This window comes from Doryrhamphus excisus, chromosome 17, assembly GCF_030265055.1.
Source record: "Doryrhamphus excisus isolate RoL2022-K1 chromosome 17, RoL_Dexc_1.0, whole genome shotgun sequence".
In the NCBI taxonomy this organism is placed as follows: Eukaryota; Metazoa; Chordata; class Actinopteri; order Syngnathiformes; family Syngnathidae; genus Doryrhamphus; species Doryrhamphus excisus.
Window position 1 is genome coordinate 14,814,194 of NC_080482.1, and position 25,019 is coordinate 14,839,212.

At 40.5% G+C, this 25,019-nt stretch overlaps 2 protein-coding genes across 2 annotated transcripts; one reads left to right on the forward strand and one right to left on the reverse strand.

Annotated features, from left to right (window-relative positions):
- Positions 1-3,821: 3,821 nt before the first annotated feature.
- Positions 3,822-18,732, reverse strand: rbm42 (RNA binding motif protein 42). The gene is made up of 12 exons (XM_058053050.1): positions 18,441-18,732; positions 17,965-18,021; positions 16,047-16,182; positions 14,405-14,471; positions 13,980-14,054; positions 13,752-13,900; positions 13,091-13,261; positions 10,839-10,979; positions 7,346-7,466; positions 6,078-6,175; positions 4,130-4,226; positions 3,822-4,009 (listed from the first exon to the last, which is right to left on the reverse strand). Exons 2-12 carry the CDS (start codon positions 18,018-18,020, stop codon positions 3,897-3,899), a joined length of 1,224 nt encoding a protein of 407 aa, XP_057909033.1. The 5' UTR covers position 18,021; positions 18,441-18,732; the 3' UTR covers positions 3,822-3,896.
- A 228-nt stretch (positions 18,733-18,960) lies between these two features.
- Positions 18,961-25,019, forward strand: LOC131105189 (THAP domain-containing protein 1-like). The gene is made up of 3 exons (XM_058053056.1): positions 18,961-19,132; positions 19,523-19,794; positions 24,435-25,019. Exons 1-3 carry the CDS (start codon positions 18,966-18,968, stop codon positions 24,854-24,856), a joined length of 861 nt encoding a protein of 286 aa, XP_057909039.1. The 5' UTR covers positions 18,961-18,965; the 3' UTR covers positions 24,857-25,019.

The following is a 25,019-nucleotide window of genomic DNA, read 5'->3' on the forward strand; positions in this document are numbered from 1 at the left end:
CAATCCTCTCTTCCGGTCTTTTCAGTGGGCGTGGCCTTCACTCCCGCCGAGCCCACTTTCCTCATTTGGGAGTCCGTTTAAGATTTCTGGATTTCTACACAGAAATCCTCTCCTTTACCACAGTTTTTTTTAATTTGTTTTACTTATTAATTGAATATTTTCGTAAATTGAGCATAAAAAACCTGTTTACCATCTTCGAAATATAGGTTTTAGCATTGTTAGAGTCCTCCAGACATGAAATAACACCCCTATTGTCAGCGTTACATTCCTATTATCCAACATAGTGGACATAATCAGTGAAAATAACAACTAATATATAATATAGACTCAAAAGTTAGTATTTGCAAAGTTCCTTCTGGACACTAGTGATACGTGGATCGTTAGCAATATCAATACTTCCAATTCCATCGCTTAATGATCTGCAAACTTAATTAGAAATCAAAATTTTGATACTTTTTATACTTCCGTTTTTTGACATAATTTTCCTCTGAAACATTTGTAAATTGTAAATTGGGAATAAAGTTTCCATTCTGACTAATAAATGTTTTATTTTAATGGTTTTATTTTCATTTATTGTTGGGAATAAAGTTTCCATTCTGACTAATAAATGTTTTATTGTAATGGTTTTATTTTTATTTATTGTTTAAAATACCATTTTCACATATTTATGTTCTGTTTTTACTGTTGTTGTACATTTAGGCAATATTGTAAATCACCCCGCTACCGCAATATACTTTTAAAATGACTTACTTCCATTCATAATAGACTTCTAACTATATATTACACTAGATTACCAAAAGTGTTTGCTCACCCATCCAAATGATGAGAATCAGGTATCGTAATGACTGGGCCTGGCCACAGGTGTATAAAACCAAATCCAGTCGTGAAATTTTCTCGCTCCTAAATATTAAATAAAACAAAAACAAAAATAAAAACACAGTCAACTGTCAGCTTTAATATAAGAAAATGGAAGAGTTTGCAAAGGAACAACAGCAACTCAGCCAGGAAGTGGTAGGCCATGTAAACTGATGGAGAGGGGTCAGCGGATGCTGACGTCCATGCTGACGTCAATTTGCTACAGAGCTCCAAACTTCACGTGGCCTTCAGATTAGCCCAAGTACACTACACAGAGAGCTTCATGGAATGGGTTTCCATGTCCGAGCAGCTGCATCCAAGCCATACATCACCAAGGCGATGCAAAGCGCCAGATGCAGTGGTGTAAAGCACGCCGCCAATGGACTATAGAGCAATGAATAATCACGCTTTTCCATCTGGCAATCTGATGGATGAGTCTGGGTTTGGAGGTTGCCAGGAGAACGGTACATTTGGGACTGTATTGTGCCAAGTGTGGATTTATTGGAGGAAGAATTATCATGTGTGGTTGTTTTTTGGGAGTCGGGCTTGGCCCCTTAATTCCAATGAACGGAACTTTGAATGCGCCAGGATACCAAAACATTTTGGACAATTCCATGCTCCCAACCTTGTGGGAACAGTTTGTAGCGGGCCCCTTCCTCTTCCAACATGACTGTGCACCAGTGCACAAAGCAGGGTCCATAAAGACATGGATGACAGAGTCTGGTGTGGATGCGAGTCCTGACCTCAACCCGATACAACACCTTCGGGATGAATTGGAGCGGAGACTTAGAGCCAGGTCTTCTCCACCAACATCAGTATGTGACCTCACCAATGTGCTTTTGGAGGAATGGGCAAAAATTCCAATAAAAACACTCCTCAACCTTGTGGACAGCATTCCCAGAAGAGTTGAAGCTGCAAACGGTGGACCGACATCATACTGAAACCTATGGATTAGGAATGGGATGGCGCTTAAGTTCATATACGAGCCACGGCAGGTGAACAAATACTTTTGGTCATATAGTGTATTTTTGAAGAAAATAATTGGCCATATTTCCAAAACATTTACATAAAATTAGGTGTAGTTATTTATTTACATTACATCATTGAGCCTGAAAGTTTGTTTTTAGGGACCCCTGCCTTACAGCATGTTTGGGAATATTGTGCTGTTTCCCACATTTGAAAATACTGTACGACTGGCACTTTCAGGAAGTGACATCTTTATTTTATGATGTAAGATTATCTACATCAACAAATGTAACCATAGCATGGAATCGGATCCAATTGTTCTGTTCATACCTGTCGACCCTCCCGGTTTCCCATATGTTGCTCCCCCCTTTTTTGGGGAAAATATATGGTAATGGTAACTCCAAATTGTCCATAGGTATGAATGTGAGTGTGAATGGTTGTTTGTCTATATGTGCCCTGTGATTGGCTGGCGACCAGTCCAGGGTGTACCCCACCTCTCGCCCGAAGACAGCTGGGATAGACTCCAGCACCCCCGCGACCCTCGTGAGGAAAAAGCGGTAGAAAATGAATGAATGAATGAATGGTAATGGTAATGGTAATGGTTTTATTTCATTTGAACATGCATCAGATTACAATTGAGTGCATCCCATAATCAGTTCACAGTTCCACATGTCCAAAAGGAGTAGGAAGAAGCAAAGCTTATTAAATCCTACCCCTCCATCTGGTACTTTTACAATCACTAACTGTTACATTTGTTCACTTCCTGCTTTCCATAATACGGTTTAAGGTGTTTTTGTTTTAATAATGTACCTCGTACCAAAGTACAAGGTGATATGAGCATCCAATGCCATAATGTGTACCATAGTGCGTGTCAATATAGTGATATATATAGCACATCATGACTGGTTCAAGACTCTTCATCCTTGTATTTCGCAAACATCAACTGCTTGTATTGTTTCTTGAATTGGCTCATCGTTGTGCATTGTTTGAGGTCCTTACTCAATCCATTCCATAGTTTGATTCCACATACTGAAATGCTATGGCTAGCATAACGTAGTCCTAGCATAGAAGTGTTTCAAATGTACTTCTTCCCTGAGATCATATTTCTCCTCTCTTGTAGAGAAGTATTGGATGACATTTTTAGCTCATTGGTTGTTTTTAGCCTTATGCATTATTTTAGCTGTTTGAAGATGAACTATATCAGCAAGTTGAAGTATTTGTCATTTTAGAAATAAGGAGTTAGTATGTTCTCTGTAGGCGGCATTATGAATTATCCTTACTGACCTTTTTTGCAGTACATTTAGCGAGTGGAGATTGCTTTTATAGTTATTAGCCCATATTTCCACACAATAAGTAAGATATGGTAGAACCAGAGAGCAATAAAGAGTGTGGAGTGATTTCTGATTGAGAACAAATTTTGCTTTGTTCAATACTGAAATATTTCTGGCCACCTTATGTTGTATATTTGTAATATGAGGTTTCCAGCTCATATTTTCATCTATTGTGATCCCCAGAAATGTATTTTCCTTCACCCTTTCAATGTCTACACAGTCTATTTGTATTTGCTGGTGCGTGTCCTTTCTGCTGTTAGCAAACAGCATGATTTTAGTTTTATTTAGGTTCAAGGACAATCTATTATCATCAAACCATCTTTTTAGTGTGACCATTTCTTCTCTGACCTTTCTAATGATTTCGTCTGTACTCCCTCCAGAACAAAAAGCAGTGGTATCATCCGCAAATAATACCAGCTTTAAATCTTTCGTTACTTTGGAGATATCATTGACATACAAGTTGAACAATTTTGGCCCCAGTATTGACCCTTGGGGAACTCCGCACGTAATATATGAACTTGCAGATGTGTATTCTCCTAGCTGTACGTATTGCTTCCTGTCAGCTAAGTATATAAAATACGTATATTCAATGCAAATACTGACAGGTCAGCCCTGTGTGACACAAGTACTAAAGTAATAAATACAGAAAATTAAAGCAAAACCAGACATGTCAAATGTGAAGATTCAACTTTATTTAAAAAAGGGAGGGTATACACTCTATCCAAGTCATCTTCCAATGGAAGACTATCTGAGTCCCAGCTTCTTCTTCTCTCTCTGCTTCTTCCGTACAACCTCCATGTTCCGGTCCTTCCACATGCTCTTCCTCAGTTTGATGGGGCGGCTACCAACATATTTCCCTGCACACACAAGAAAACAACACAGACGGCAAAAGGACCCCAAGTTGGGTAGGATTAGCATGTAAAGAAGCTTTGTCACTTTGTTACAGTTGTTTGGACATTGCCAGCAAAAAGACTGACCGTTCATCTCCCGCATGGCTCGGACGTAATCATTTGGATCTTTGAAGCTGACAAAGCCGTAGCCTTTCGTCTTTCCTGTGCGCTTGTCTCTCACGACCTGGCAATCACAACATATCATCAACCTACAGCGTCTGTAAAGCGTCTGTTTTGAGACCATTTTTTTCATTAATTAGATGGTAGAGTAGATGGTACTCAAGTATGGGTTGTACTAGTACTAGGGATGCTCCAATCATGGATCTTACGCTACCTATTCCCATACTGATCATCCATGAATGAAATTCCAAAGTCCCCTGACTGCCAGGAGGACCCAAGAATAAGTAAATACTAATAGGATTAGTATCTATTTACTAAAAAGGCACCCACTTTTTAGGGTGTTTTTTTCATGAAGCCCAGAATTCCTGGCTGCGCCCCTGCTATTGGCTATTTGATATGAATACAATAAAATCAATGTCAATTACAATCAATCAATTACACAATGACAGTGTAATGTTTTCATGCAATGATGGATCGGTTTCCATTTTGATGCTTAACGTAGGCATTTTTGGACTAACAACATTATTGGGCTGTATTGTCGGTGTGACAAAATAGTTCAAAGTGCATCAGGGATCAGCTCTGAGTCCCTTCTTGTTTGCTATGGTGATGGACAGACTGACAGATGAGGTTAGACTAGAATCTCCATGGACTATGATGTTTGCAGATGGCATTGTGATTTGTTGTGAGAGTAGGGAACACGTGGAGGAGATGCTAGAAGAATGGAGGTTTGCCCTGGAAAGGAGAGGAATGAAGATTAGCCACAGCAAGACGGAGTATATGTGTGAATGAGAGGGCCCCAAGTGAAAGAGTGAGGTTACAGAGAGAAGAGATACAGAAGGTGGAGAATTTTAAGTATTTGGGGTCAACAATTCAGAACGGGTGGAGAGAAAAGTGTCAGGTGAGATGTGTGATAGAAGAGTTTCAGCTAAAATGAAAGGCAAGGTATACAAAACTGGTGAGACCAGCCATGTCGTTTGGTCTAGAGTAAATCTACAGTGCCACTGAGGAAGCAGAACTGAAGGTAGCAGAGATGAGGATGCTGAGGTTCTCATTGGGAGTGACCAGGATGGATAGGATCAGGAACAAGTACATCACAGGGGCATTACATGATAGAGGCCTTGGAGATAGTCAGTTATCGGCCAGACTGAGATGGTTGGAGGTAGCAGAGATGAGGATGCTGAGGTTCTCATAGGGAGTGACCACGATGGATAGGATCAGGAACGAGTACATCACAGGGGCATTACATGATAGAGGCCTTGGAGATAGTCAGTTATCGGCCAGACTGAGATGGTTGGAGGTAGCAGAGATGAGGATGCTGAGGTTCTCATAGGGAGTGACCACGATGGATAGGATCAGGAACGAGTACATCACAGGGGCATACATGATAGAGGCCTTGGAGATAAAGTCAGTTATCGCCCAGACTGAGATGGTTGGAGATAGCAGAGATGAGGATGCTGAGGTTCTCATTGGGAGTGACCAGGATGGATAGGATCAGGAACGAGTACATCACAGGGGCATTACATGATAGAGGCCTTGGAGATAAAGTCAGTTATCGGCCAGACTGAGATGGTTGGCGGTAGCAGAGATGAGGATGCTGGGGTTCTCATTGGGAGTGACCAGGATGGATAGGATCAGGAACGAGTACATCACAGGGGCATTACATGATAGAGGCCTTGGAGATAAAGTCAGTTATCGGCCAGACTGAGATGGTGGGGACATGTCCAGAGGAGAGATAGTGAATATATTGGTAGAAGGAAAGCCGAAAGAGAAAGAAGAAGAAGAGGCTATATTCAACCATGATGTACTCATGTGTTTTTCAAAAAACAGGATAACAGTGAAGCCACAAGCGCCAAGTGGCGAGGCAATGCTGTCATTTAGAAAGGAAGAAAATGCAATGCAAGAAAGGAAAACCCACCTTTGCTTTGAGGAAAGATGGATACCTGCTGAAGGCTCGGGCCAAGATGTCATCATTGACCTCGTTGCCAAGGTCACCGCAGAAAATACGGAAATCATCTGCAATGCAGAGAGAGACAAATTTGCCAAGTCTTTATTCTGACAAAATAAATTGTTCTTAAGCTAGCTGTCAAGAGCTTAGCCTGACATGTAGATGCCAGGGTTTATTCCATACATTCATTAATTCACCACAGTTCTTTTTGGACTGGTAAAGAGGGATTGAGCGCTTTCTTGTATATTTATTTTTAATTTGGCACTCTTATTTATATAAATTTGTTTGATATTTTAGTTTTTTAACACTTACTGCTTGTTTTGTTTTATATTTGGCACCCTTTTACACTTTTTATTTTACATTTTACATTGAGTGCAATTATGTTGTATTTATTATTATTATACATATATTTTTTAGATGTGACGCCCTGATTTAAATATTTGGCACCATCTTTAATTATTATTATTTATTTTTTTAGATTGGGCACTATCTTTAACTTTTCTATTGTACATTTGGTGTTCTCTTGTACTTTTAAATTTGGTGCTTTTTTAAAAAAAAAAAATTTTTTTTTTTTAGATTTGGTGTTGTCTTATTAAAATTTTTTAATGTGGCAACATTTTATGATTTTTTTTGTCCTTTTTTATTTTTCTCTAATTTATTGTAGCGCTTTATTTTATTTTTTTTTAAGATTTGTCACTTTCATTCATAATTTTTTTTTTTTACATTTGGCGCCATCTTGTTATTGTTATTTTTAGATGAGGTTCCATCTTTTGGCTTTACTTTAGATCTGATTTATAATTTTTGCTATTTTTTTTATTTTTAGATTTGTCATTTTCATTTGACGCCATTTTTATTTTATGTATAATTTTTAGATTTGCCGCAATCTTTTTTTTTATTACTATGTAATATTATGAATTTTGGTATCCTCTATTACTATAATGTTTTTTGTCGCCATCTACTATTATAAAATTCCCCCATAATACCACAGATGTTACTTATTAGTAATTACCAATATTAACATAAAACATTTTAGAGCTGTGCTCTTGTACTTCTCAGTAACATATCATCTTTTATTGTTTTTAAAAATGTTTTTACAAGGTAAAATGTATCTTTTCATGGGTAAAGGATGTCTCATAAGGTGACCAAAAGGTACAAAAAAACAATTGAAATAGAAATCATTAGGCCTTATGTAACAGGCATACGTAATACAGTGTCATGTTCAAGTGTAAAGTTTCTACCTGTCTCCCAGTCCAACAGACTGGGGTCCTCCCAGGAAGTCCCTGCTGCTGTTCGAATACACTTCTTCACCTTCTCCGTCTTTGCCTTTCCCTTCTTGTCATCTGATGAACTTTCCACGGGCTAGAATACACAATTCACATAATTCCCATGAATATGCTTATGTGGACGAGTGTTTTTTTTCTTTTTTCTGGATTTTCCTTGGCATTATCGCTCGCCATGACTGCAGTGGAGTCCCGACAAGACAGTCTGCCACAACACATTTCCTTATTACCCACCAATCACACTCCAGCTGGAAATCATGCATTTTGCACTGTCGGATCTGAAAGAGTTTTCTAAGTAGAGCTTCAAAATTCAAAAACAAGAAATAAGATTAAGACAAAAAAAAGCATTCAAGTGAAATGTCAGTTGATCAAAAGTTGAAATGGGGACCCTATTATACTTCTACCACTTTTCTGACCAATGAATGTAGTTAGAACATTGTATTCTCATCTTAAACCATGCCAAAGTTTCAGATAATGGAGTTTGCACATTTGGACGTGAGCCCTGAAAAAAGTTTGAATCGCTCGCTTTCAACATTGGCTCCCTGAGTGAGCCGGACTTCCTAATATGGGCATGCCAGGTACAAGTTGTTGGCTGAACAGGCGGTACAGTGATCAATCACAGCAGAGTGGAAGTGGGCCGTGGGTGGAATAAATTAAAACAGACCCTCTATTGACACGAGCTAAAACCAGATAGATGCAGACACATATACATGTAGGGGAGCGGTATCACCCTTGGAGGGTGGGACCAGAGAACACCATAATAGCACTTAGTAGTTTCAGGTAGTGATGGCGAGATGAAGCCCCATGAGGCTTCGAACCATTTCAGTCAACTGGTTGGAGAATGGATTCATTTCTTGAAGCTTCATGTGCACACGACACCACCTGCTGGCCTTGGATACAATTACAGGCGGCTGGATCTTCATGTGTGATGCATTGAATGCTGATCTGTTTTGGCTCTTAAAAAATGATTATGTACTACAAAAAATTGTATAACCAAATGATTAATCTACAAAGTGTAAAATAAAATATACAGCATATATAAAACACTGAATGTTTTCTTGTCCATAAATACTATGTATCATGTGATATGGCTAGCTTCATCATGGTTATATGTCACCTAGCTGGCATGGGCTCAGGGAAAGTGCTTGTGTAACTAGGAACATGTATGCTTGTGGAACTTGGACAGAATATGGGAGATTTAATTGATTTTTATTCAATAATGATTTTTTCTTAATTTTTGGTTTGAGGCGATTCCTCTTTTTTGATACATCTCCACTATGCTTTATCTTTGACATCCATGTCAACAAGGGCCTCATCGGCTCTTGTTTTCTTGTGGCTGATAAAAACGTGTGCTCTTTCATTTGCACAATGAACATAAGTGGTGTTAGTATTACTGTAATATATTAATATTATAATGTAGTACTATTAACCTTACCATGGACGGGTGAAGGGCCAGTTTTATCTTCATGTTCGTGAACATGATGAGGTGTTGTATCCCAATAAGCACTTCTCCTCTCAATAACAATGAGAAACAGTACAAATAAAGGTTTTGAAATACAAACATACCATCTCTTAATAGTGTTGGATTTGGCTTCCTGATCAAGTCAAAATGTTCCCACACAGGAGAAATTTTCCTCTTTCTAGTTGGCTCCATATCTTCTCTCTGAACTCCAAACTAACGTAACCGTAGTAACCAAACCCTCCAAACTATCAACAAACACTATCCACACGCTCAACTGACTGACTCTCATCACAAAATCCCACATTTTAATGTTTAAGCCTGGGGGGTTTATATCGCCGAGTGACGGGCAAACATTGCGGCAAATTCTGAACTGTTTCCCGAATCCCGTCACGTGGTACAGCCGGGCATCATCAATTCTGGCCCCTCCCCCCAATGAATCACGCCTCGGTACACGCTTCGCGGAAGTGCCCACTCGATTACTCGACACACGCTTGGAAGCCCCGGCACCTCTTGGAACATCACTAGTTTCAGAGCTGTTTTTCTACCCATCGTCTCTTAAAATGTGTTGGGGGCTTTGTAATATCCATGAGTATATGTAATATCTTCATGAGTGTTCACTGAAAGATTGAAAACTCAAACTGCAGTCCGTCTTATCCATGTTCATTTCTCTCTCCATGGGAACAAAAGACCTGCTTGTTTTAATGTATAGAATGAACCCACTGTGGTCACAAAGCCATAAATATGATCATAGGCAATTAAAGTTCATGGTGTGCACCGAATTTTGTTTAGAACAGGGGCCTCAAACACGTGGCCCGCGGGCCAAATGTGGCCCGCAGGACACTAGTTTGAGGCCCCCGCCTTGATATGAAAGTTTAATGTTAGTGCGGCCCGCGCAAATTTGATATGGATGCTGTATGGTATCATGTACCCAGAAAAAATTATTACGTTTGATTAATGTTCATGTTAAAGGTTAAATAACTGTTAATAGTTATCCTCTCTACCCGTGTGGAAGTGGTAAGTTTTTGGCTATTTAAGTTTAAAGGAAATAACTTGAAGGCTACCGTTTAGGTCGCTAGCTCTCTAGTTTGCGAGTTAGCATGTGTCTCAAGACCCTGCAGTTGCGCAATATGTTGTAAATAAAAAGAGTATAAATGTGACTATAGTCGTGTTTTGTCATGTCTACAGGGCTCTAATAATGCTTTGTTCATTTTAATCTGAAAAAAATAATTTGTCTACCCACCAACTATATGTGGTTTCTTAAGTTTTTATTATTTGCAGTTTTATTGTTATTATTATATTTATTTATTACTTATTGATTGATTTTCTTTATTCTTGATTTGTTTATTTATTTTTCATTTTATTTTGTGTAGAAAAATGAACAGTGGAATGTTTTATCAGAGCTTTTCTTGTAGAAAATCGAAACCAGAGCAAAGTTGTTGTTGTTTTTTTTGGAAAACCTGATGCGGCCCAGTCTCGCCCAGACCCTAGCTCCAGTGGCCCCCAAGTAAATTGAGTTTGAGACCCCTGGTTTAGAAATGAGTTTATGGTGAAATTACTGCTGATCACTAAAGAATGGGAAAGGCTAGAAAACACGTTTTTTCTGATGAAAGAAGAGAGTGTCCTCTAATAATCTGTTGGCCTTGACCAAGAAGTCAAAATGATGTAAAATGGCTGGTACTGAAAGGGTGGCTTTGAAGAAAATGTCTGCCATAAAGGTTTTAAGATCCAATAGTGCAAAATGTTCATTCTTGCAATTTTTCAAATTGTCTTAAGATTTTGTGCTTATTGGTTTCAATGTATATTGCAGTTGTAATTTAGAAAATCAAGGCCAAAATTAAAGTTTGGCTTTTTTTTAGAATTCCCGGAGTCAGCCTGGGCATCTCGGACGTCCACTCCAACTTTCAGCTTTCATAGACTTCCTTTTTACACTTTTCACCTCAGTCATCAAACCCTGCTGTTACCTGTTGAAAATAAAGTTGAAGCGCGTACCTTGTGTACCTCTCTGTGAGGTTCGGGCTCAGGCATGCTGGGTCCAATGACAGCACTGCTCTCCTCGCTGTCCCTCCTGTCCAGGAGGCCTGCCGCCATCACTGCTGCCTGCTGCTCGGCTACCCGGGCAGCCAGCTCCTCCTGAGAAGGCAGCAGACCGCTTTGATCACGATGACATAAAACACGGCATGTTTTGCATAGCTAAGGTAATACCATTACCCCTACTTTGTGGACGTTTCTTATTATTTTTCATAACTTACCTAAATGCATCTGTCCTACTACGGTCAAAGCTCGTTCAACCTCATAAAGACATTTTAACACCCCTGGGTTGCCAGAGTGTAAGAACTGTTTGTCACTCTATTTAGCCAGTCATCGGACATCTGTAGTTTCTCTTTTTCAAAAAAGCAACTAGTGGCAAATCCAGGGACTAAACTTTTAGAGAAATGAAAACATGTATGGCTCTTGTTCATGCATTTCACTCATCTAGACATGAAATAACACCCCTATAGTCACCTTTACACACCCAGGGCTCTACACTAAAAACAAAAATGACTTGCCCATGTGGAATCCTTAAGGTGAGAACTACTTGCCCGAATATGCTGATAATTCATCAGATAATAGTACTGATGCATTGTATTTGGAGGAATGTCTGAAACGTATGTTAACATGGCATGCCATACTACCTTACACATGGTAGTCGTAGTAAGCAGTGATATTTATAAGTTGTGCACCACAATGAAACATTATTGAATAGACACATTTGTGTACTAGTAAAGTGTTTTGAATCCAGAAGAAAATGCTCAATTTGTCAAACAATAATTTGTGAAGCAAAGGTGAGAAAAATCCAGCGAGAAATGGAAGCGCTAGATTTTGTAGCTTGTGCAAAATCAGCACTTGGTATTGGATCTAATGGGTGGTGTTTCATTGTGACCACTTCAAATTGTCACAGCAATGTGATTCACTCACCTGTGCCATCATTTGATTTGCTGCCGCTAATAAAATACTTGTTTAGGAGGCACTGCTTCATCACTTTTTGCTCTTTTCCTTCACAAGTTGTTGAAGAATTAGACCAGAGGTGGGCAAACTACGGCCCGGGGGCCACATCCGGCCCGCCAAGTGTTAAAATACGGCCCGCATGTTCTTTCCAAAATATTTCGTTGAAACTTAACATACAACCTGGCATCCATCATGGCTTGAGCCAACTTTTTGATGGTTTCGGTAGCTTTTTTATTCATTCATTTTCTATCGCTTATCCTCACGAGGGTCGTGGCGGGTGCTGGAGCCTATCCCAGCTGAGTCGCCAATTAACCTAGCATGTTTTTGGAATGTGGGAGGAAACCGGAGTACCCGGAGAAAACCAACGCATGCATGGGGAGAACATGCAAACTCCACACAATGGTGGGATTGAACTCGGGTCTCATAGCTGTGAGGTCTGCACGCTAACCACTCGACCGCCGTGCAACCCGTACTTTTTGTTTTTATTAATTTGTTTATTTGATGTGGTCTGCTGTTTACAAAGCGAAAATATACAAATACAAAATATATAGTCTGGCCCCCCTGTCAATTTTGTTAAATCAATGTGGCCCCCCCGAGTCAAAAAGTTTGCCCACCCCTGAATTAGACCATGTTGGCAGGGACGCCATGATAGATGTTTTCCTAGTCAAACCATCGCTCATTGGTTGATCGCCAACAAGAACGGGTGTGGGTAAAACGCGGACTGTGGACCGCGGTCTAAATAAACGACTCTGATTGGTCCATTTCAAGATTTGCAAGGATTGGTTTCCAAATTAGCACCGGAATTACGCAGTCCGTGTTTTACCAACACCCAACAAGAACCGCTTTAAAAAAACTCTTGGCAGTATGGCATGCCAAAGTACACTTGCCCGACGGGAATATCACTGATTGGATTTACTTGCCCCAATTTTGTTTTAACTTGCCCCGGGCCATCGGTACATCGTTATTGACGAGCCCTGTATTACTTCCGGGTGTGCACAAACTATACTTCAATCTGAATTTTAAAAAGGTTGAGGTAAAAAAAAACACTTTATCAGTATCTTTATCAGTATGTTTGGGGGAAAAAATGTCTAATGTCTAAAATAAACTATAACAAAGTACAAAAAAAGAGGTTAGTGTATGTGATTGGTATTGCTGTAGTACCAGTATCAAACATGAAAAACAAACAACTGAGGTAGTGGGCCAAGATTTGACGTGAGATGAGTGCTGATGTTTGTCATTGATATCACAGATCCTACCATTCTGGCTTGCCGCTGGGCTCGAACATCATTTTTGGGGAGTCCGACCGTGACAGGAGGGGCGGAGTAAACAGTAGGCGCAGCCTGGAAGACTGTCGGGGCCGACTTGATGGGAGACGGGACTCCCGGTCTTGTGGGTGGAGAGGATACCATGGACATCATATCGCTGACCTGAACAGAACATGTTGGAACATCAGATGTTGGAATATCAGCGTTCCAAACTTCTAGTCCTACAAGGGACTAAGACGGGTTGTGTCCAAAGGTTTTCGCAGCGAGGGCCACATATGCCCTTTTATACTGTAAAGAACTTTGGTGTTGGTGCTGGATTCAGTTTCGGTGGTTTGTCCGACTCTGACACCAATGTACTTTTTCCATTGTCCAGGGGTGGGGTGTCATTACATCACAGGGGGCAGCTTTCGATCAGCAAATAACAGGCAGTGTTGATCACTTCAATGCTGCCATTTTTTCAGTTTTTGTTTTATTTTAGTTTTCTTGTTAAATTACATTTGTAGAATGTGCTGTTGGCCAATAGAAAAAAAAGCAGAGGGCCACAAATGGTCCCTGAGCTGCACTTTGGAAACCCCTAGAGGAAGCAAAAGGGTGACCCATAGGTAGACCGCCGCATATGCAGCAGAAATCAATGAAATGTAGCAATACTAACCGGGGGTGCGGCAGCCATGTGCTGGATGGGCGACGAGACACCCTGAGGTGTTTGGCCCTGCATTGAAGGGGCGATCATCATTGGCGGAGGTGGGGGCGGCCGTGGCAAAGGAGGCGCAGCAGGAGGCATGATATGGATCCTCTGAGGACCTGCGTATCCAGCACACGTGTATCATCACATGAATTCATCCAGAGCAGCAATCATAAACATCATGAATGTGCTTCTCACCAGGCCGCTGCAGGATGTGGGGAACAAAGGCCGGTCTCATCATCGGAGGAGGCGGGGGGGCAGGTACTGGAGGGACTGGACCAGACAGAGTCTATATCAACAAAGCATCCTATGTGGTTCAAGATGAATTCATCCTGGGCTATGTACACACTTGGAACTTGGGGGCAGCGTAATGAAAAAATGAAAAAGTCAGCCCTCACAATAGCTCGCCGTTATTTTCTCCCTGTCCGTATGACAATATTTTCATCATCATTGGAACGTTTCAGTTCGGTACAAACATCTAGCAATTTCCCACACTGACGGTCTACTACAGTGCAGCCCAATCTGCGGCTAGCAATAGCCTTCCCTTCCCTTGAAATACATAAATAAGAAACGAGTGCCAGGAGTCAGTAGAAACAGAGAAAGAGATGGATGAGGATGCTTACCTGGCCCAACAAAGGTCGGTGGTGGAGGTCCGACAAAGGCTCCCCTGGCCTCGAGTGTTTGCTGTACCTGAAAAAGAAACTTGGAATTAGCGCTACATTCACCCAGGTTTTCCAAATATATTCATTAAATAATCACATCGCGGCTCTTCGCTGATTCATGGTTGGCTATGTGATATTTGTTAGTCATATATATGACTAACATATTCTGACCTATAAATGTAATGCTAATGGTACTGGTTTTATTTCATTTGAACAGGCATCAGATTACATGTCCAAAAGGAGTAGGAAGAAGCAAAGCTTATTCAATCCTACCCCTCCATCTGGTACTTTTACAATCACCAACTGTTACATTTGTTCACTTCCTGCTTCCCATAATACAGTTTAAGGTTTTTTTTTTGTTTTTCTTTTTTTTTAATAATGTACCTCGTACCAAAGTACGAGGTGATATAAGCATCCAATGCCATAATGTGTACCATAGTGCGTGTCAATATAGTGATATATATAGCACATCATGACTGGTTCAAGACTCTTCATCCTTGTATTATCAAACATTCATTTCATTCATTTAGGACAAATATGTAAAATCTACTTAAATACGCATATTTCTGACAAATAATAGGCCATATTCAACAACAAAACAACATGTATATTTTTGAAAAAAAAAACAACAACAAAAAAACAGTGACACAGCTGCGAAATTCAAGGCAGCGAGGGACGACTGTATATTCATTTAGAAATTTGTGCAGTTCCTTGCTGCTTCACAGTTGTGTATGTACGTATGTATGCATGAAAATTGCGAGTAAAAAACACTTGAGCATTTTCAATTTCAGGTGACATGTATATATATATATATATACACACACACACATATGTACACATACATATACTACATACATAGTATATATACGTATACACACACACACACACATATATATACATATACATACATATATAGACACACACACACACACATATACATATATATACATATATATACATATATATATACATATATATATACATACATACATATATACACACACACACATATATATACATACTGTACATACATACACACACACATATACACACATATATGTGTATATACACACACACACACACATATATGTGTATATACACACACACACACATATACACATATATGTGTATATACACACACACACACATATATATGTGTGTGTATAAATGTGTGTGTATATAAATATATATACACATTTTTACATATATATATACACACACACACACACACACACACACATACATATATATATATATATATATATATATATATATATATATATATATATATATATATATATATATATATATATATATATATATATATATATATACACACACACACACACACACACATATCATGTCTAGTAGGCTCTAGTTGTGTTCAGAAGGTTGTTAACAGGTTTTCTATGCTCTATGGAAATATGATCTTTATTGGCAGAAATTCACTTATCATAATATAGTCGGGAAACGATTAACACTGATAAAGGAGCCTTTTTTCCCCATTATAAGTCAAATACATGGAAATAAATATGTGTACAAATTTGTTGTTTGTATTAAATGGTAGTTGGTGGCCGTCATTGCTTCTAAAAGTCACACAAACCTGTCTGTAGGTATTGGTGCCAATGATTGGTCGGACGACTGGCAGCGCCGTGACAGCCAGAGCAACGGGTACAGCCTCCATGACATGTGGACCTCCTGCCTTTGGCAACGGTCCACCCAGAACCTCTTGCTCAAACCTGCAGAAGGAGACAGTATATAAATGATCACTTCTTAACATACCTCATACATACGTGGTTCCTAATTTATTGTTTTGCATATTTGTCACACTTAAAAGTAAATGCGTCAATGACAACACAACTGAAAACAAAATGCAGTTTTTAAACTTCGTTAACCTTCCTCTTGTGTTAGCTTTCTGGTATCATCTCTTATGTTAACGGGTGGGTTTTGACCCATGTATTAAATCAGCTATAAAATACACTAAAAACAATAAGTTACCATCAAATTTGCTTCTCATGTCTTGGTTACCTTCTTAGGCTTCCTCATCCATGAAAATGTTGCTTTTAATACTTTTGGTGTGGGCATGTAGGCCTTTTTTTGTCACTATACCCCTCCATTTCTATTTCCAAAAATGGTCAAATGAACCTCAAAAGAATCATATTCATAAATTGAAGGTTATTTTGTTACCTGGCTATTACTGAGGGCTATAGAACATATCTCTTAAATCAATTAGTTTGATTTATTTTCTCATTTTAGTATTAATGACTAAAGAAACATCTATGGTGTTGGGGTGAATTTTGACCCATATATATTCATGTCAAGAAAAGGTAGAAAAAGTGATTGTTTTCAGCAACAGAACTTTAGTATAAAGTGAAATAAAAAAGCAGAACAGGTCCAGATCTTGGTTCACTGTACTTCTTGCCATTCTTTCCATGATCCAAATTGTAAATGTGAAATCAGCCATCAGTCAAATGAGTGAATTCACCTCACATGTCTGGACCTTGTTTTTCTGCTGGTATACTGGAAAAGCGGTCAAAATGAGAATCCCCTGAAGCTTACATGATGAGAAGAGGAGCTGGTTGTCATTGTGTTGGCTAATTGGACACTTATGATTTCAGTTTTGGCTCAAAATATTGCTTTATAGTCATATTATTATAACCGGGTCCAAACCGACCCTAACAATACAGTGGTCATAATTTCAACCAGACCATTTTAAAATGTAGTAAAAATGATTTTTTGGGTTTTATTTTGTTGAAATAGAGTTTTCTGACAAAGTCAAAAAGCCTTGATGCAATAAACAAATGTTATGTGATTCTTTTTATGCATTAAAATGTAAAACCGGTCGGTGCCGACCCTAACACAAAAGGAGGGTTAAGGGAGAAAAAAATCCAAAGCTCCATGACCCTGTCTGAAAAAGTCATTGCCCTCAAAAGCTAATAACTGGTCAGGCCATCCTTATCTGCAACAACTGCAATCAAGCGTGTGTGCTAACTTGCAATGAGTCTCTTCCAGCGCTGTGGAGGAATTTTGGCCCACCCATCTTTGCAGAATTGTTGTCATTCAGCCACATTGGAGGCTTTTCCAGCATGACGCCTTTTTAAGGTCATGCCACAGCATCTCAATAGGATTCAGGTCAGGACTTGGACTAGGCCACTCCAAAGCCATTCAGAGGTGGACTTGCTGGTGTGTTTTGGATCATTGTCCTGCTGCACAACCCAAGTTGCTTTCAGCTTGAGGTCACCAACAGATGGCTGGACATTCTCCTTCAGAAGAAATCATTTATCACAGCAAGTCTTCCAGGTCCTCACGCAGCGAAACAGTCCCAGACCATCACACTACCACCACCATTTTTTACTGTTGCTATGATGTTCTTTTCTGAAGTCCGGCATCACTGTTGCACCATATGTAATGGGACACACACCTTCCTAAAAGTTCAGCTTTTGTCTTTTTTACAGTGCAGTCATGAGCACTGAGCCCCCCCCCCCATAAATAGTAAATAGTTAAAGATGAGTGGTACTCACAGAGCCATCTCCGCCTCCATCTCTTTCAGACGGTCCTCTCCTGACTTTAGCGCCATGCTAGGACACACAAACCTTCATTATTCAGCGTTAGAAAAATTGTCAAAATATTATAGTAGATATGAAATATGTAAAAGAAATATGTACACAATACAGTTAGGTATTTGAACACATTATTTATTTTTAATTTACTTTTAATTTTTTGACCGGCTTACAAAACAGTACATTATTATACAAATACAATCAATGTTTTGCATGGGGAACAAATGTTATTCTGTCTTTATAATACATTTAAATACTAGCATTGGAATATAACTACATAGGAAATGTCTCGTTTTGTATCTACTGTATAGCAAGACAATGTTGCTCCAAATGGAAGTGCATAAAATGTCGGTTCTCATAATATTAGGATACCACGACTGGTGTTTATCAGTGCAACTATGTTGTCATATAGTAGTTTTATAAGCCAAGGCACTCACCTGTACGTTTAGTTATTGTGAAGTCCTGTCGAAACGAGGCTTTAAAACAAGCACCGTTAGCATTAGCTAAATGAATAGCAGTCGTCCTTGCTATCATGCAGTTAACATGGCGCTCGAACTATACAACTCATTAGTTAAATAGTACGATACGTCCGCTAAAAGCACATTTCAACACTACCGTGGTTCCGGGGAAAAAATACTATCAATAACGAAACGATCGAGCCATTCACAAGCTTCTCGCCTGCAGGTTGCCGTGGCTATACTTGGCCTTGTATTACTGCCACCTGCTGGACTGGAGTGGTCACTTTTGTTAATGCTTCAGGGCTGTCAAATGCAGTGTTTGTGCACTAACTGGAAATGAACCTCACTAGTTCATTCATATTAATTAAATATTAATAATATTAATATATTTATTATTGCTTTATTTAGTTTTGCATGGTTTTTAATACCACAATAGCTACCCGCCTCTTGTTTTGGTCAATGCCGTCCACCGCTTAGTCCCTCCTCTTCCGCTGAGAAGCGGCGATGACGACGGTTGAGGAGTGCGAGCTTGGCCGCCATTTTGGTAGGCAGCACCCGGTACACTTCACTTCGAAGATGTCCTCGGCACATTGTTCAGCAATAAATTGTACTAATCGAAGATTGAAAAGACCAGATTTGTCATTTTTCAAGTTTCCCAGAAACAAAGACAGGTATGTGTCATAAATGCGTTGTTGACTGATGACACTGGTAGTTATAAACAAACGGGATAGTGGCCAAGACGCCAAGTGTGTATGTACTCAAAGTGTAGTTCCACATAGTCTATCTTTGTTGTGTGAGTGATGATGATTAATGGAATTATGGAAATAAATGTTGCTTAAATACGAGTTAATTATCCACATCTAGATTACTGTAAGAGTAATTAATGATACCGCGTGTGCTCATTATAGAGTTAATGGGTGATAGCTTTTGATGAATTTTAGTTTATTGTCAAGCTTTCTAGGCTAAAAAAATTAATTATACCTCAAATGTGTAAATCCAGACTCCAAATCCAGATCATTATATATATTTTTTTATTTTCTTCATGTTTAAAATATCTTCAGATGTCAGCAGTGGGTTGTAAGCGCCAGAAGAACAGACCTGCTGAGTCGGACCACTTTCTACATCTCCAGAAACTGCCGCTTGTGCGCAGAACACTTCACCGAGGACCAGTTCTCCAATCGGCAAGTGAAGAACAGGCTGAACTGGAACGCCGTTCCGAACGTCTTTCAGTTTCCCGATCCTCCCAAGTCCGACTCAACACGACGTGGTCCCAGGAAGAGGAAGCAGGCTGCTGGCGACTCCAGCACGGACGCAGCAGCAAAACAGCAGAAGGGTCGGTGTACACCTTTTGGCCATTTGGGAAAGTTTCTTAAGTTGAGTCTAAGTGCAGCCCAAGCAGCCTGGGGAGATGATCTTTGGTTCTTCTGATACTGTTTCATTGGGTCAGACATAGCAAAACACTGAACCTACAATGGTGTAGTATCAATAACAAATATAGATACTAATTCACTCATTCATTCATTTTCTACCGCTTAGCCTCACAAGGGTCGTGGGGGTGCTGGAGCCTATCCCAGCTGTCTTCTGGCGAGAGGCGGCGTACACCCTGGACTGGTGGCCAGCCAATCACAGGGCACATATAGACAAACAACCATTCACACTCACATTCATACCTATGGACAATTTGGAGTCGCTAATTAACCTAGCATGTTTTTGGAATGTGGGAGGAAATCGGAGTACCCGGAGAAAACCCACACGTGCACAGGGAGAACATGCAAACTCCACAGAGATTGCCGAGGGTGGAATTGAATTCGGGTCTCCTAGCTGTGAGGCCTGCACGCTAACCACTTGTCCCACGTGCAGCCGTAGTTACTAATATTTAATATTTATGAAGTTTATGTGCCCATATGAAGCATTTCCAATCATAAAAATGTCTAAATTTCAAATTTAAGGCTTTCAGAAGATACATTCAAAGACTGTGATGGTGTGTAGTATTCTACGCTGGTCACTCGGTGTCAGTAATGTTAATTGATGAGGTAATGGCCACCAAAGTAAGTAATGTCCAGAATAAAACAAGGAACTATCCCAACGCTAATTATGTGATATTGTCTCTAATTGTGTCTACTATATTGGGTGATAGGAGTATTAAGGTAACTATAGGGGTGTTATTTCATGTCAAGAGGGCTCTAATTAAAAAGTATTTAGAAGCTGGTAAACAGGTTTAATATGCTGTATGTAAATATTCAATTTATAAATAAGGACTCCTACTTTGTGGAAATGCCCTGAAAACAGTTAACCACCATAAGCGAGGGATAATAAACAACGAGTACGGGGAATAATAAACAACTTTTGAAATGCTGGGAAGCGGAAGCACTACACGCGACAGTAATGATGTAACCTTCTTTTTCTGAAATGCGGCGTTACTTCTACGCCAGATGTAATGGGACACACGCCTTCCAAAAAGTTCAAGCTTCCATTTATCACAGCAAGTCTTCCAGGTCCAAAAACAGCCCCAGACCATCACACTACCACCACCTTATTTTACTTATTTTAAGTTCTTTTTTTTAATTGGCATTACTTCCAAAAAGTTCAACTTTAATTTTCCCAAAGGTCTTAGGGATCATCAAAATTTTTCTGGCCTTGATGTTCTTTTTATTCAGCAGTAGTTTTGGTCTTGGTACTCTGCAATGCAGATGTTGCGGGGTCTTTTGTGACCTCTTGGGTGAGTCGTTGCTGCGCTCTTCACCACTCCGCTCCATGTTTTCACCATTTGTGACTAACGGCTCTCACTGTGGTTGGCCTGAGCACCAAAGCTTTAGAAATAGCTTTATCGCCTTTTCCACTTCAACTGTGTGACCAATCACAGTTGTGTTGTAACGAGGGGCAAGGGGTGGACGAGTGTCACTTTTTCACCCGGAGCCATGTAGCTTTGGATTTTTTTCTCCCTTAATAAACAAGTTTCATTGGAAAAAAACTGCATTTTGTGTTCAGTTGTGTTGTCATTGACTAATATTTCAATTTGTTCTTAAACATTTAAGTATGACAAACATGCCAAAAAACAAAAACAAAAAATCAGGAAGGGGCAACCACTTTTTCACACCAGTAATCCCGCATGGCAGTTAATTGGTTCCAGAACCAACATTGATAAGTAACAGTAGGCTTTTGAACTTCCTCAGAGCTCTCTTGACGTGACATAACACCCCTATAGTCGCCTTTACACTCCTATTACCTTATATAGTAGACATAGTAAGAGAAAATGATGAACATTTAAGACCTTGTAGGACAGGAAGTGATGTCGGGGGTTAAGAATTGAGTTTTACCTTGTTGCTGGCTAAGACTGCAAAAATAATTTGTGTTGTTAGAATAATTGTGAGAGATCCAGGATAGCTTTTTTTAAAACGATGCCGATAACGTTCTGCTTCTCAAGACCAATATGGTAGAAATAACAAATACGTTTTTAAAATGTACTTTTTTAGATTTAAAGGGGGCCTATTATGCTAATTTTTCAGCCCTTTTTATTGAGTCGTGGACTCCTATAGAGCAGCTCCACACAATAACCAGCACAGAAAGCTTTCTAGATCTTCCAGAATATGCGCCTGTTCAGCTGTATTTCTTTGGATTTCGTTCTTCCCACGAAAACTTTCAATTTCAATTTATTCCACCCACGGCCTGCCTCCGGGCACGCCCACTCGCTCTGGTTGGTCACACTTAGAAAAGGCTATTAGCAACCCCGCTCCCTGTACGCACACTCTATCACGACAACAATTACATTTCGTAAGCAAATGTAGCTTTCCTTTACACCCAAAGAAACACTTCCAAGCAGAGCTTGGGGGAGGGCTGAGAACGTATCTGGCCTACAGTGTACGCCCATATAAGGAAGCCTGTCTATGTGTGACATCACAAACTGCCGGTGTTAAGAATGCCCTCTAAAACTTGTTCAAAAATAGATTCTCAAATGAAAATATTGATACATTTTGTCATGTTTGTCTGAAACTTTCATCTGTCGAAAGAATGACTGATTGTAAACAGAGCCAAGTGTGAATTGTAAATAAAGTTTTCACACATACAGTATTTTTAAGAAATTGTTTAATATACTATTCTCACATGGGCTGCACGTCGCTTGAGTGCTTAGCGCGCAGAACTCACAGCTAGGACACCAGGGTTCAATTCCACCCTCGGCCATCTCTGTGTGGAGTTTGCATGTTCTCCCCGTGCATGCGTGGGTTTTCTCCGGGTACTCCGGTTTCCTCCCACATTCCAAAAACATGCTAGGTTAATTAGCGACTCCAATTTGTCCATAGGTATGAATGTGAGTGTGAATGGTTGTTTGTCTATATGTGCCCTGTGATTGGCTGGCCACCAGTCCAGGGTGTACCCCGCCTCTCGCTCAAAGACTGCTGGGATAGGCTCCCGCACCCCCGCAACCCTTGTGAGGATAAGTGGTAGAAAATGAATGAATGACTTGTGGGCTGCACAGTGGTCCAGTGGTTAGCGCACAGACCTCACAGCTAGGAGACCAGGGTTCAATTCCAACCTCGGGCATCTGTGTGTGGCGTTTGCATGTTCTCCCTGTGCATGCGTGGGTTTTCTCCGGGTACTCCGGTTTCCTCCCACATTCCAAAAAAAACATGCTAGGTTAATTAGCGACTCCAAATTGTCCATAGGTATGAATGTGAGTGTGAATGGTTGTTTGTCTATATGTGCCCTGTGATTGGCTGGCCACCAGTCCAGGGTGTACCCCGCCTTACGCCCGAAGACAGCTGGGATAGGCTCCAGCACCCCCGCAACCCTTGTGAGGAAAAGTGGTAGAAAATGAATGAATGACTTGTGGGCTGCACGGTGGTCCAGTGGTTAGCGCACAGACCTCACAGCTAGGAGACCAGGGTTCAATTCCAACCTCGGGCATCTCTGTGTGGAGTTTGCATGTTCTCCCTGTGCATTCGTGGGTTTTCTCCGGGTACCCCGGTGTCCTCCCACATTCCAAAAACATGCTAGGTTAATTAGCGACTCCAAATTGTCCGTAGGTATGAATGTGAGTGTGAATGGTTGTTTGTCTATATGTGCCCTGTGATTGGCTGGCGACCAGTCCAGGGTGTACCCCGCTTCTTGCCCGAAGACTGCTGGGATAGGCTCCAGCAGTGAGGAAAAGCGGTAGAAAATGAATGAATGAACGCTACCTTTTTAACATTTACCAGACAAATGACAAAAATCGGATCAGTATCGCTAATACCAGCCTGAATTTGTGTCTCCATATCACTTTGGAAACAAGATCAGTGGTTTTGCACTTCACTAGACATCACAGGCATGTTCATGCCTCATCGTAGTGTTCCTTTATAGTGTACTTATTATGCTTTGTCCACTTTCTCACCTATAAATGTAGTTACAATGTTGTATTCTCATGTTAAACGATGCCAAAGTTTAAGATAATGAGGTTTGCGCACTTGGAAGTGAGACCTGAAAGAAGTTCAAGTTCAAATTCAAGGAAATACAGCTCAAATAGGTGCGGATTCTGGGAGATCTAGAAAGCGTTCTGTGCGGGTTATTGTGTGTAGCTTCTCTAAAGAAGTCCACAACTCACTACAAAGGTCCCCTTTAGAAGATCAGTTTTCTGAGCTATTTTTGAGCAATTTATGTTATTGGGATTTTGTAGTTCCCTGACATCCCTAGTTCCCTAATTATCGTTGAAACGCAGCTCCAGACGGAAGGAGGCCAAGGGTGGAATTGACCCCTGGTCTCCTAGCTGTGAGGTCTGCGCGCTAACCACTTGACCGCCATGCCGCCCTAATTCTATATTCACTAGTTGAATGCTGGTCTTAAAGGCCATTTTTACGCTTGAAAATGCTTAATTTGGGGAAACTATTGTGTACAACGGGAGTTGAAACGCAGCTCCAGACGGAATACTCACCCAGTCCCGTAGGTCCAACGGTTCCCGCCTCTGATGTCAAGAGTTAATGTGCGATCTTTCTTTCCTTCCAGTCACGGCAGGTACGTCCCCTGTCCTGGATGAACACACATACAGTAAGCCGGAGACAGACAGCCCGCCTGTTAGTTCTCCCACATGCAGCACCCCGTCACGGTCGCCATCGCCATCGCCATCGCCCGAACCCGTGGAGCCACTCTCGGCCGAGAAGCAGAGCGAGCTTTTGCGGAAAGAACGTCAGAGAACACGTCGCCTGAGAGAAAAGCTGGCCTCGCTGAAAAAGTCCATGGAAAAAGCAGCAGAAGAATCCAGATCTATCCAGGGCATCATCAACAATGCTAAACAGTTTCTCCAAGAGCCGGCCTTGTCCTTTTTCGCTTTGCAACTTGAGAATGGGACCAAGCCGGGTAAGAACTTTACCGTGTGTAAGAAGTGTCTCACCAGGATGGAAGCTGTCAGAGAAAAGTGTGCATCCTGACAGTTTTTCCGTTCACGTGTTCAATGAGGAGAGAAAAATGGACCCGGACTACAATCCATACTGTGCCAGCTCACCTCCATTCATGCTTTATATGTACAATATACCTTTATATTCTCTACCCTTCAATAAATCAACTATAATTAGCCTTCACAGTGCCTTGCTT